Source organism: Heptranchias perlo, unplaced genomic scaffold (assembly GCF_035084215.1).
Source record: "Heptranchias perlo isolate sHepPer1 unplaced genomic scaffold, sHepPer1.hap1 HAP1_SCAFFOLD_1236, whole genome shotgun sequence".
Lineage (NCBI taxonomy): Eukaryota > Metazoa > Chordata > Chondrichthyes > Hexanchiformes > Hexanchidae > Heptranchias > Heptranchias perlo.
This window is the reverse complement of record NW_027138468.1, coordinates 32,623-46,657: the sequence shown is the minus strand read 5'-3', so window position 1 is coordinate 46,657 and position 14,035 is coordinate 32,623. Positions and strand designations below refer to the sequence as shown.

Sequence of the window (14,035 nt, the reverse complement as noted above, 5' to 3'; positions counted from 1 at the left end):
AAATACAATTAGCCACATCTGGATTCCCAATTAGCCACATGTCAGGCTGTGGAGGCCAAGTCACTGAATATATTGAAGAAGGAGATTGATAGATTTCTAGACACAAAAGTCATCAAGGGGTATGGGGAGAGAGCGGGAATATGGTATTGAGATAGAGGATCAGCCATGATCATATTGAATGGCGGAGCAGGCTCGAAGGGCCGAATGGCTTACTCCTGCTCCTATTTTCTGTGTTTCTATGTGGCTAGTAGCTAACGTTTTGGACGACACTGACCCAGAAGTCCTTTCACCAACCCCCCAGCTCTCTCCCTGGAACCATCCTTCTCTGTGCAATATTCTGCACCTGTGCCTCGAACCAACAATCTCATTTCCACCTGGATTTCTCCAAAGGTTGGAAAGTTCCTCGGCACAGCGAGGCACCGAGTGGGAAGACACAGGACTTCACCCACAACTCCCTGATTGCAGGCGGGTAACCGGGGGGAGGGCGAGCAGTTCCTGGCAGGGACAGGATTAATACTATAAGCTGCAGCATGTCGCTGGGCAGGCCTCACTAACCTGGTAGGCATTGAGGAAGGTGTAAAAGCAGATGGAGGGCAGGCAGTCTGGGCCAAGCTTCACCCTCTTTGTGGCTTCCTTCATTATCATGATTTTGTCCAGTTTGTCGGAATCTTTCAACTCAGGAAGCGGAATTCTGAGTTTGGGGGGGGGGGGGGGTGGGGTGGGGAGGGGAGAAAATAGATTAAAGAACATAAGAACATAAGAAATAGGAGCAGGAGTAGGCCAATCGGCCCCTTGAGCCTACTCTGCCATTCAATAAGATCAATAAAGAACAATTCTCACAATATTCTGAATCTGGCAGTGTCCAGTGGGCATGGATTCACAGCACAAAACTGTTCATAATCAGGCAATCTCACTCAGACAGGATACAGGTTGACTGGTGCGGGAAATGGAAAATGTCACTGGAGGATTGGGTGCTCTTCTAAGTTTGGGGCAGAGGCACATTGTTCATTCAGTGTAGAGGGAGCTTTACTCTGTATCTAACCCTGTACCTGCCCTGGGAGTGTTTGATGGGACAGTGTAGAGGGAGCTTTACTCTGTATCTAACCCTGTACCTGCCCTGGGAGTGTTTGATGGGACAGTGTAGAGGGAGCTTTACTCTGTATCTAACCCTGTACCTGCCCTGGGAGTGTTTGATGGGACAGTGTAGAGGGAGCTTTACTCTGTATCTAATCCATGCTGTACCTGCCCTGGGAGTGTTTGATGGGACAGTGTAGAGGGAGCTTTACTCTGTATCTAACCCTGTACCTGCCCTGGGAGTGTTTGATGGGACAGTGTAGAGAGAGCTTTACTCTGTGTCTAACCCGTGCAGTACCTGCCCCTGGGAGTGTTTGATGGGACAGTGTAGAGGGAGCTTTACTCTGTATCTAACCCGTGCTGTACCTGCCCTGGGAGTCTTTGATGGGACAGTGTAGAGGGAGCTTTACTCTGTATCTAACCCTGTACATGCCCTGGGAGTGTTTGATGGGACAGTGTAGAGGGAGCTTTACTCTGTATCTAACCTGTGCTGTACCTGCCCTGGGAGTGTTTGATGGGACAGTGTAGAGGGAGCTTTACTCTGTATTTAACCCTGTACATGCCCTGGGAGTGTTTGATGGGACAGTGTAGAGGGAGCTTTACTCTGTATCTAACCCGTGCTGTACCTGCCCTGGGAGTGTTTGATGGGACAGTGTAGAGGGACCTTTACTCTGTATCTAACCCGTGCTGTACCTGCCCTGGGAGTGTTTGTTGTAGCAAAAGTATGTTCACAACCTGGTATGTACTCTTTCCATCAAACATTAGAAACTTGTATTACAAAATTCACTTTTTTTGATTGAATAAAGGAAAGTTTTCCATAATAAATCTGGAACTGAGAAGTAAAATTCAGTGTTCTGCAGTGTGAGGGCAGACTCCACCGTTACACCCTGGTTAGTGAGTGCTGCTAATGGCTAATAATGAAAGGAAAGGATATGATTAAATCAGAGCTGAAATACAGAGCACTGCTGCCAATTCCTGCACCATCAACACATGTGCTTATCACTGCAGCAAAACGTCCAGAGATCCCAGCAGTGTAGCTTCATGCCCCACTTGTGCCGGTGAGGGTGAAATATCACATCTCACTTCTCCTGCCTGTAGAATTGTTTCTCAAACAGTGCCAATACCTTTAACACGACTCCTTTTTTTTTAAATGAAGTTTAAATGCAAACTTAACCATCATTTGCTGAACCAGTTTTGGAGAGTGCTCCCCGCTATCGTCAGGGTCACATCCTTAACGCTACTGCCCTGGTTCTGCTCGCCTCAAGATGCACACAGCTGACACTGGCTGATCGATTTTAAAACACACTGGGGGTAATTTTAACTCTGGGTGAGTGTGTAACGGGCGATATCGGATCAGCTGTCTGTTGTACACTTCTCCTGAATTTCATAATGGAAATTAAAATGGGGAGAGCTGTCACGGGCGGCTGATCCACTATCGCCCGTTTTACACCATCGTTCAAAGTTAAAATTACCCCAGTGTCTCGTAAAAAATTTTTTTTAAATTGCCACTCTACTGGCAACAATTAATCATTGAGGACAGAGCTCAGCTGCTAAGTGTAGACATTATCCAACAGCTTGACAGCGCTCACTGAGACTGAGGAGGTGGAAGGATGCAGCTTGTGTACAGTGCTGCCCCACTCACCTGTTCTGCGGAGGGGCGTTGGGGTCCTGCTTCTTGCTCTTTGCACTCAGGCTGTCCTTCTTTGGCTTTTTCTTCTTTGGCTTCCCTTCCTCGTTCTCTCCTTCCTCATCCTCATCGTCGAGGGGCAGCTCAATCTCCGGCTCCTTCAACAGCCCAAAGAAAACCTGCCCAGAGTTCACAGAGTTAACTGAGCCCAGCGTCCCGATCTACCCACCCAGAGACTGCACAGGGCACTCAGGTCCAGCAAATCAACACTGCATGGCAGTATCTGGTACATTTTATCACCCCTACCCTCCTCTTGCTTCAGTTTGTTCCTCTCCTCTCTTGAAGGTGTCAACTCCATCCTGGTGTACAGGTCCTCTGCTACTTCACTCAAGTGGCCATGCTTCATGTGTGTGCCTGAACAGTGAGTGACGGCAGGCTATCCAACCATGGAAGGCATCATAGCGGCCCTGATCCTGTCCACGCGCACACATTCCAGCATGGGGCACTAGCTTGTGATCAGGAGATCCCCCGGAGATCTGGTACACAGGAACCCCCGGAGATTGAGCTGCCTCTCGATGGCTCAGTGCCAGCAGTAGTATGCTGATCTCCCCCGTGGTGAGGGGAGATTATAATCTCAGCCTGGGTACTTGCTGCTGATCATTATCCAGCAATCCCCATTGGAAAGTCAAGCTGTGCATCAGCTGGAGACACGACTGCCCATGGCTGGGATGCCCACAATAGTTGAATGGCCCGCTGATACTCAGTTTGGGTTCAAGCAAAGAATTGGGTGAGGGTGCCTCTGGGAACCTACCTCAGCTAGTCGAGGAGAGAATAAAAAGCATCCAACTGTCTGCCAACCCCCTGGCGATTCAGTAGAGAACGAGCATTCCTTACAAAAGAACTAAAGAAATAGGAGCAGGAGTAGGCCATTCAGCCCCTCGAGCCTGCTCCCCATTCAATCAGATCATGGCTGATCTTCGACCTCAACTCCACTTTCCTGCCCAATTCCCATATCCCTTGATTCCCTTAGTGTCCAAAAATCTATCGATCTCAGTCTTGAATATATTCAATGACTCAGCATCCACAGCCCTCTGGGGTAGGGAATTCCAAAGATTCACAACCCTCTGAGTGAAAAAATTCCTCATCTCAGTCTTAAATGGCCGACCCCTTATCCTGAGACTATGCCCCCTAGTTCTAGACTCTCCAGCCAGGGGAAACAACCTCTCAGCATCTACCCTGTCAAGCCCTCTAAGAATTTTATACATTTCAATGAGATCACCTCTCATTCTTCTGAACTCCAGAGAGTATAGGCCCATTCTACTCAATCTCTCCTCATAGGTCAACCCTCTCATCCCAGGAATTAATCTAGTGAACCTTCATTGCACCGTCTCTAAGGCAAGTATATCCTTCCTTAGATAAGGAGACTAAAACGGTACACAGTACTCCATACCTTTGTTTTATTTGCCTCCCTCTTGGCTTCTCCGGCCATCCCCCCGGATGTTATCTCGATTTGCTGCTTACTCCTGGGCATGCCGTCGAACACGTCGATGAACAGGTGCTCCTGCACGATGTTCCAGATCTGGTTGTTGTGCCTCTCCTGCAGGTGGCGTTTCAGGCACTGGTACGAGTCCCGCGAGATGCGCAGCACGAACTTGCTGGTGCGAAAATCCAGCACCGTCTCGTTGCCCTGCATGTGCTCCTTCTTCGACAGCCCAGCCAGCACGCGCAGGTCGCCATGGTAATAACCTTCCTGATCCCCATGATACCTGCAGCAAACCAGAAAACAGGTTAATTCTGTGACAAGCTGCACCCGGAACTTGGGCAACACCACCTCTGCCAGACGGTCCTGTGCTGATTTAGTGCACAGCTGCCAATATTCTACAGGGGAAGCCGTGCCCACATTCCCACAGTGACTCTCCAGCATCCAGCCCACTCCCCATTTCCTCACCAACACCACGATACACTCCTAAGAAACACAAACAGAAAGAAAATTGACTCTAAACCTCGATTCTGCCCCCTTCACCGACAGGAGAGCTCCCCTCCCCTTCTGCCCCCCACCCCCGGAACCCCAAAACGCAATTGGGGACTGGAGTCTACCCTTCCCTCAGGTTAGCGGACTCCCCCATTTGGAAGCAAATAAAATACGGACGCATAGAAGTCCATCTTCGATGTAAAAGGCTAAATTTCCTAGGAGCCATCACCTGCAAAAAATAACACGCCTCCATCACCAACTGTGGCCCCAAAATATACGTGCACAAGGGGTCTGTCCCCGACAAAACTCCCAACATCACTTATTTCAAGAGCACTGCGGTCGAGAACAGGAAAAGAGAGAAAGAAATGTTTGGGAGGAGGGGGAAGAGGCCTTCAAGGTGCTGGCCAAGGGGAAAAGACCCACTTCGAGGTTTGGGAAATCTTGTTCAAGTGATGAGAGAGAGAGCCTGTAATGGGAGGTGGAGAGAAAGGACCCATTTCTTGGGGTGGAAGTGAAAGACGAAAGAACCTGTTGAGCTGGGGGGGGGGGAATGGGAGGATGGAGAGAAACTCCGCTATGGGAGGCAGCATCTCAGACTCCGCTGAGAGCAGGAAAGATGGCTGAGGTGGGATAAGTGTGTCCATGTCAGAAAACAACACACACTCTCCCACTCCACGAGCAACATCATGGGGCGTGTTACAAGTATCGTGTAAACGTGCATCAATGTGCGACAGTGGGCTGCCTGCAGCGCTGCTGACTGGTCATTGCCCATCATGTTATTTATCATGTGATGAGAAAGGACCAGAAAACAAAACCAAAACATAAATGTGCACCTAACTGCTCCAAGCCCACCCCCCACGCTCCCCAACTGCTCCACCCTCCCCTCCCCCACAAGCTCTGGCCGCCCCACCATCCCTCACCTGCCCTATCTCCCACCTGCTCCCTTTTAGCTTCATCTAACCCCCACCCCCTCACCACCGCCACACAGTGCCTTGTGCCCACCTCAGATCAACCTTACTTCTGTTTCACACTAAGCAATCCCATGCAGCCAGTTAGAACTTCCTCTACCCCAATAATCAATGACATGGGAGCTCCTGTGATTCAGAATGTGGTTAATATTGGGCCTGAGTGGACAGTGTCCCGATCAGTGGTCGGGGAGCGGACTGGGCCGTGCTTTTTGGGGTGGGAGTGGGTCCAGTGTGGATGTAGCAACTGTGTGCAGACCAGGGCCCTATACGGGTATGTTGGGTACGGCAGCCTCGTGATTATAACACTGGACCAGCAACCCAGAGGACCCCAAGGTCAAATCTCACCAGGGCAAGTTGCGAAACTGAATCCAATAAAATATGAAAGCTGCAAGATTGTTGTAAAAACCCAACCAGTTCATTAGGGATCCTGCCACCTATGTGGTAGATTCTTAATGCCCTCTGAAGTGACCAGGGCAACAGCACTAGGCAGAAAATGTGGCCTTTCCAAGGTTGCCCACATCATGAGAATAATAAAGATGCGGATTAGCTGAAGTGTTAGATTTAAACACAATATCAGAGCTAGAGCTGGATGCATATTCACAGAATAGATCGCCAGGATATAACTTACGGTCCACACGTGTTTATATTATTAGATGTATAATATACTGGTATATAAATTATTAATTATAATCCTCTCACTTGTTCAAGTCTCACGCCTCCTCATGCTCATTATACACCAGTTCCAGCTGCGTATATTAGATGTATTATAAAATATAATAATGTATATCAATATATCATCTGTATTTTATGAGATATACACTAGTGGAAGTGTCATGGCTCACTCTGATGCTTGCTGTACCCCAGCTCATGGTACAGGTCTATGTGTGAGATGTTTTTTTTATATTTTATTTATTAACCTCTCACTTGTGGAAGTGTCACACCTCCTTCTCATGCTCACTGTACACCAGATCCAGCTGTTAACTGTTTAAATAACGATGTTGTACTATTTTAGATTATACTATATTAATCCTCTCCCTCCCTCTCATGCTCCTGACAACGAGCTGTTAGTTATATTTATATCATATTTTATATATTAACCCTTTACTCATTGAAATGCTGAGCCTCCCATCCCATTCTCGCTGTACGTCAGCTCCCGCTGTTAATATATTGATGTTATATTACATTTAATATTTCATATATTATTAATCCCTCACTTGTGGAAGAAATGTCACACCTCCCTCTCATTCTCATTGCACACCAGCTGTTAAGATGTTTATATATTGATGTTATATTATATTTTATATTGATTATATTATATTTATTATACAGAAAGACCTGTACACAAATCTTTGAGTTGAGAAGACTGTTAAAAAAGCAGATGGGAGCCTTGGCTTTATTAATAGAGGCAGAGAGTAAAAAAGCAAGGAAGTTACGCTAAACCTTTATAAATCACTGGTTCAGCCTCAGCTGGAGGATTGTGTTCAATTCTGGGCACCACACTTTAGGAAGGATGTCAGGGCTTTGGAGAGCGAGATGAGGAGATTTACTAGAATGGTCCCAGGGATGAGGGACTTCAGTTGTGTGGAGAGACTGGAGAAGCTGGGATTGTTCTCCTTAGAACAGAGAAGGTTAAGGGGAGATTTGATCGAGGTGTTCAAAATCATGAACAGTTTTGACAGAGTAAATAAGGAGAAACTGTTTCCAGTGGCAGAAGGGTCAGTAACCAGAGGACACAGATTTAAGGTGATCGGCAAAAGAGCCAGAGGCGACATGAGGAAACATTTTTTACGCAGCGAGTTGTTCTGATCTGGAATGCGCTGCCTGAAAGGGCGGTGGAAGCAGATTCAATAATAACTTTCAAAAGGGAATTGGATAAATAGTTGAACAGGAAAAATTTACAGGACTATGGGGAAAGGGCAGGGGGGAGTGGGGCTAATTGGATAGCTCTTTCAAAGAGCTGGTACGGGCACGATGGGCCGAATGTCCTCCTCCTGTGCTGTCCCGGTGATATTTTGTATATTATTATATTACTAGCCCCTCACTTGTGGAAGAAGTGCCGCGCCTCCCTCTCATGCTCGTTGTACACCAGCTCCAGGTACAGGTGCACGAAGACCGGGTACAGCAGGGTGGACAGCTCGGCCTTGAAGGCGTCGAGCGCCGTCTCGATGAAGCCCTTGAGGCCGGTGTAGTATTCCTCGTACAGGGTCGGGTCGCCCTCGTTGCTGTAGGCCGAGAGCACCGAGCTGACGTCGGGCTGGTGCACCGAGTCGGAGCCCCGCTGGCCGGCCGCCCTCAGCAGCGACTCGTCGAGCACCTCCTGCAGGTTGGCCTCCTTCCGCAGGATCTCCTCGGCCTCCTTGAAGTGATTCTTCTTCAGGAACTGCAGCACGGCCAGCAGCGTCTGCTTGTCCGTCAGGTCGGGCCCGGGGGCCGGGGCCGGAGCCGGGGCCGGAGCCGGGCCGGGGGCTGGAGTCGGAGCCGGGCCGGGGGCAGGAGCCGGAGCTGGGCCGGGGGCTGGAGTCGGAGCCGGAGCCGGGCCGGGGGCCGGCTTGTTGTTGTTGTCGGGCGGGGTTTCACTCGGCTCCACTTTCAGTGCGGGGGCCGGGGCCGGTGTCGGGGCCGGGGCGGGGGCCGGTGTCGGTGTCGGGGAGGGGGCCGGGGATGGAGATGGGGCCGGGGACGGGGACGGGCCCGAGGCCTCGCTCGGTGTCGGCAGCTCCGGCACCGCCGCCATTTTCACCACCATCTGGCGCTCTTTGCGACACCGACCTCCCCTTATAAAGAGAAGGCGGTGTCACTTTACGGTAGTACTGGCAAACCGCCGGCCGCTTCTCTTCCATTTTACGACGGTTAGGGCAAATGAAAATCTCCTTTACGGATTAAACCTCACTTAAAGGGACAGGCCTTCTGTTCACGGTTGGCAATTAAAGGTCAGACGGAGTTCACAAGAGCACAAAACATCGATGGAAGGGGAGGCCATTCAGCCCATTTTAATTCATTCATCCAGAATAGCCCTAAACTACCCCCACTGCAGCATCCAGTTGTGTTAGTGTGTGGGGATAACCCCAATACATCACATGGGGATAGGGAACCCCAATACATCACATGGGGACAGGGAACCCCAATACATCACACGGGGACAGGGAACCCCAATGCATCACACGGGGACAGGGAACCCCAATACATCACACGGGGACAGGGAACCCCAATACATCACATGGGGACAGGGAACCCCAATACATCACACGGGGACAGGGAACCCCAATACATCACATGGGGACAGGGAACCCCAATACATCACATGGGGACAGGGAACCCCAATACATCACACGGGGACAGGGAACCCCAATACATCACATGGGGACAGGGAACCCCAATACATCACATGGGGACAGGGAACCCCAATACATCACATGGGGACAGGGAACCCCAATACATCACATGGGGACAGGGAACCCCAATACATCACATGGGGACAGGGAACCCCAATACATCACATGGGGATAGGGAACCCCAATACATCACACGGGGACAGGGAACCCCAATACATCACATGGGGACAGGGAACCCCAATACATCACACGGGGACAGGGAACCCCAATACCCCACAACCTGTAACCCCATCGTCCTGCTTGCCCCACCACCGGTGCCACTGACGTTCAGCCCACCGGAGGAGAATAATTGATCTTCCGTGATGTCACGGAGCTTTGTATAAAATACAAATTAATTTACCGGATTTTACTCTTATCTCCCAAGGTTACTGGTGGTATTTTGCAGTGATAACTAAATGAAAACATGTCACTTAGGAAAGAAAAATATATTCATTTAGCGATAATGGATGGAATGTTATTAAATATAAGTAACTGGTATTAAAAATTAACTCATTTGTACAATGGAACAAATTTTCCCTGACGACCATTACCTTAATCCCACTTCCTGGCCACTGTCTCAGGCTGAATCAGACTGTTCAGAGCCTCACCCCCATACTGGGGATCTGAATCCATATCCTCCCAATCACTCGGACTGCCTACTTACACCACTGTAACGTCACCCTTACCCAAGCACATACACTAAAATTGGAATGGTACAGGGAAGATTAACCCATCTACCACTGAAACCCTCATCCATGTCTTTACCAACTCCAGACTGGACTATTCCAATGCTCTCCTGCCCGGCCTCCCATCTTCCACCCTCCATAAACTTGAGCTCATTCAAAACTCTGCTGCCCGTATCCTAACTCGCACCAAGTCCTGTTCACCCATCACCCCCTGTGCTCGCTGACCTACATTGGCTCCTGGTCCATTTTAAAATTCTTATCCTTGTTTTCAAATCCCTCCATGGCCTCACCCTCCCTTATCTCTGTAACCTCCTCCAGCCCTACACCCCTCCCTTATCTCTGTAACCTCCTCCAGCCCTACACCCCTCCCTTATCTCTGTAACCTCCTCCAGTCCTACACCCCTCCCTACCTCTGTAACCTCCTCCAGTCCTACACCCCCTCCTCAAACTGTTTGTTCCTCTGATTCTCGTGCCTTGTGCATCTCCCACTCCCTTCACCCAACCACTGGTGATGTGGATTCGGGGACTGCCACCTTGCTGTTATTTTAACCCTTCCCCACCCACACACACACCGTTCTTGTCGGACGAGGGGTTAAAATCGAGGCTTTAATTGGATCAGGCTTGTGCTTCTTGCTTTTTTCCGCCCAATATCTTCTGACCTTGTGGGAGTGACAGAATGAATGAAGCATCTGGATAATGTGTTTGACATTCTCCAGAGTACATCTGTGCACTTCACACATTTTAAACTGATGTTTAAAACGATCAGGCAATCGATGAGATGATATAAAGAGCAGCAGAGAGTAGCACTGAGCACACTGTGACGGAGCGCAGGACGAGGTGAGTCACCATGTTTATTGCTTCATTTCTCACCTGCAACATTCAACATTTGTCACTTCTGACAATGACTCAATGACAGTTAAGTAGCAGTTTATTAATTGAGGAGCACAGTGAAAGCTTGAGTCTCATAGTTAGAACAGTACCAGTGGCGGGAGGGTCGATAACCAGAGGGCACAGATTTAAGGTAATTGGCAAAAGAGCCAGGGGGGAGATGAGGAGAATGTTTTTTACGCAGCGAGTTGTGATGATCTGGAATGCGCTGCCTGAAAGGGTGGTGGAAGCAGATTCAATAATAACTTTCAAAAGGGAATTGGATAAATACTTGAAGGGGAAAATTGTGCAGGGCTATAGGGAAAGAGCAGGGGAGTGGGACTAATTGGATAGCTCTTTCAAAGAGCCAGCACAGGCACGATGGTCTGAATGGCCTCCTCCTGTGCTGAATCATTCTTTGATTCTAAGACATGGAAAGAATGCAAGAGAGTATAAGGCGTGATTGGTGGACACTAAACTCAGGTTCTGAAAGCCTGAAGATTGTTTCTGTTCGTATTATCTGGGTTGTCACCACCATCAGGACAGCAGAGCAAGGAATTTGATGTGAGCGTGTTAAACAATCCTGTAATGGCATCGCCCACAGCAACTTCCACAATTATGGTTTTGAGTCAAGGGGAGAACGTGACAAATGGTGCAGGAGGGAGGGGAGACCGAGGGAGGGGAGACTGAGGGAGGGGAGATTGAAGGAGGGAAAACTGAGGGAGGGGAAACCGAGGGAGGGGAGATTGAAGGAGGTCAGACTGAGGGAGGCGAGTCTAAGGGAGTGGAGACTGAGGGAGGGGAGACTGAGGGAGGGGATATTGAGGGAGGGAAGACTGAGGGAGGGGAGAAGTTCCACAGGTTTGAGATCCTGGGAAAAAATGAGTTAGAGTAGGAGAAGGTTCTTTGAGTCTTGATTCCAACACAGGGAGGATGCAGGGAAGAAGGAGAGTTTGTAACTCATGAGGAACAAGAGAGGAGAGTTCAGAGGAGCTACAGTACACGAGGGAGAGAGTTACAGTACACGAGGGAGAGAGTTACAGCACACGAGGGAGAGAGTTACAGCACACGAGGGAGAGGGTTACAGCACACGAGGGAGAGAGAGTTACAGCACACGAGGGAGAGAGTTACAGTACACGAGGGAGAGAGTTACAGCACACGAGGGAGAGAGTTACAGCACACGAGGGAGAGGGTTACAGCACACGAGGGAGAGAGAGTTACAGCACACGAGAGAGAGAGTTACAGCACACGAGAGAGAGAGTTACAGCACACGAGAGAGAGAGTTACAGCACACGAGGGAGAGAGTTACAGCACACGAGGGAGAGAGTTACAGCACACGAGGGAGAGAGTTACAGCACACGAGGGAGAGAGTTACAGCACACGAGGGAGAGAGTTACAGCACACGAGGGAGAGTTACAGCACACGAGGGAGAGAGTTACAGCACACGAGAGAGAGAGTTACAGCACACGAGGGAGAGAGTTACAGCACACGAGAGAGAGAGTTACAGCACACGAGAGAGAGTTACAGCACACGAGGGAGAGAGTTACAGCACACGAGAGAGAGAGTTACAGCACACGAGAGAGAGAGTTACAGCACACGAGAGAGAGTTACAGCACACGAGAGAGAGAGTTACAGCACACGAGAGAGAGAGTTACAGCACACGAGAGAGAGTTACAGCACACGAGGGAGAGAGTTACAGCACACGAGGGAGAGAGTTACAGCACACGAGGGAAAGAGTTACAGCACACGAGAGAGAGAGTTACAGCACACGAGAGAGAGAGTTACAGCACACGAGAGAGAGAGTTACAGCACACGAGAGAGAGAGAGTTACAGCACACGAGGGAGAGTTACAGCACACGAGAGAGAGTTACAGCACACGAGAGAGAGAGTTACAGCACACGAGGGAGAGAGTTACAGCACACGAGAGAGAGAGTTACAGTACACGAGAGAGAGTTACAGCACACGAGAGAGAGTTACAGCACACGAGAGAGAGTTACAGCACACGAGGGAGAGAGTTACAGCACACGAGGGAGAGAGAGTTACAGCACACGAGGGAGAGTTACAGCACACGAGAGAGAGAGTTACAGCACACGAGAGAGAGTTACAGCACACGAGAGAGAGTTACAGCACACGAGGGAGAGAGTTACAGCACACGAGGGAGAGAGTTACAGCACACGAGAGAGAGAGTTACAGCACACGAGAGAGAGAGTTACAGCACACGAGAGAGAGTTACAGCACACGAGAGAGAGAGTTACAGCACACGAGAGAGAGTTACAGCACACGAGAGAGAGAGTTACAGCACACGAGGGAGAGAGTTACAGCACTCGAGGGAGAGAGTTACAGCACACGAGAGAGAGAGTTACAGCACACGAGGGAGAGAGTTACAGCACACGAGAGAGAGAGTTACAGCACACGAGGGAGAGAGTGACAGCACACGAGGGAGAGAGTTACAGCACACGAGGGAGAGAGTTACAGCACACGAGGGAGAGTTACAGCACACGAGAGAGAGAGAGTTACAGCACACGAGAGAGAGAGTTACAGCACACGAGAGAGTGAGTTACAGCACACGAGAGAGAGAGTTACAGCACACGAGAGAGAGAGTTACAGCACACGAGGGAGAGAATTACAGCACACGAGGGAGAGAGTTACAGCACACGAGGGAGAGAGTTACAGCACACGAGAGAGAGAGAGTTACAGCACACGAGAGAGAGTTACAGCACACGAGGGAGAGAGTTACAGCACACGAGAGAGAGTTACAGCACACGAGGGAGAGAGTTACAGCACACGAGGGAGAGTTACAGCACACGAGAGAGAGTTACAGCACACGAGAGAGAGTTACAGCACACGAGAGAGAGTTACAGCACACGAGAGAGAGAGTTACAGCACACGAGGGAGAGTTACAGCACACGAGGGAGAGAGTTACAGCACACGAGAGAGAGAGTTACAGCACATGAGAGAAAGAGTTACAGCACACGAGAGAGAGAGAGTTACAGCACACGAGGGAGAGAGTTACAGCACACGAGGGAGAGTTACAGCACACGAGGGAGAGAGTTACAGCACACGAGGGAGAGAGTTACAGCACACGAGAGAGAGAGTTACAGCACACGAGAGAGAGAGAGTTACAGCACACGAGGGAGAGAGTTACAGCACACGAGAGAGAGAGTTACAGCACACGAGGGAGAGAGTTACAGCACACGAGAGAGAGAGTTACAGCACACGAGAGAGAGAGTTACAGCACACGAGGGAGAGAGTTCCAGCTCACGAGGGAGAGAGTTACAGCACACGAGGGACTGGTTCGTAAGCTGGGAGAGTGCCAGTTCAGTGAGTATCACAGACTTAGATTTGATGCTGTAACAAACACTTAAAGTGAATTAACAAGATGCTGTTTCTAATAACTCAGCACCTCCTTCATTTGTCTGCACACTAACATTGCACAGTCAAGTTTCTGAGCTAATATGTTTATAAAAAAG

The 14,035-nt window shown here is 49.6% G+C and overlaps 1 protein-coding gene across 1 annotated transcript; it reads right to left on the bottom strand.

Annotated features, from left to right (window-relative positions):
* Positions 1 to 128: 128 nt before the first annotated feature.
* Positions 129 to 8,375, bottom strand: LOC137308223 (transcription initiation factor TFIID subunit 5-like). Its single transcript, XM_067977069.1, has 4 exons — positions 7,684 to 8,375; positions 4,152 to 4,467; positions 2,717 to 2,880; positions 129 to 691 (listed from the first exon to the last, which is right to left on the bottom strand). Exons 1-4 carry the CDS (start codon positions 8,373 to 8,375, stop codon positions 517 to 519), a joined length of 1,347 nt encoding a protein of 448 aa, XP_067833170.1. The 3' UTR covers positions 129 to 516.
* Positions 8,376 to 14,035: the final 5,660 nt, after the last annotated feature.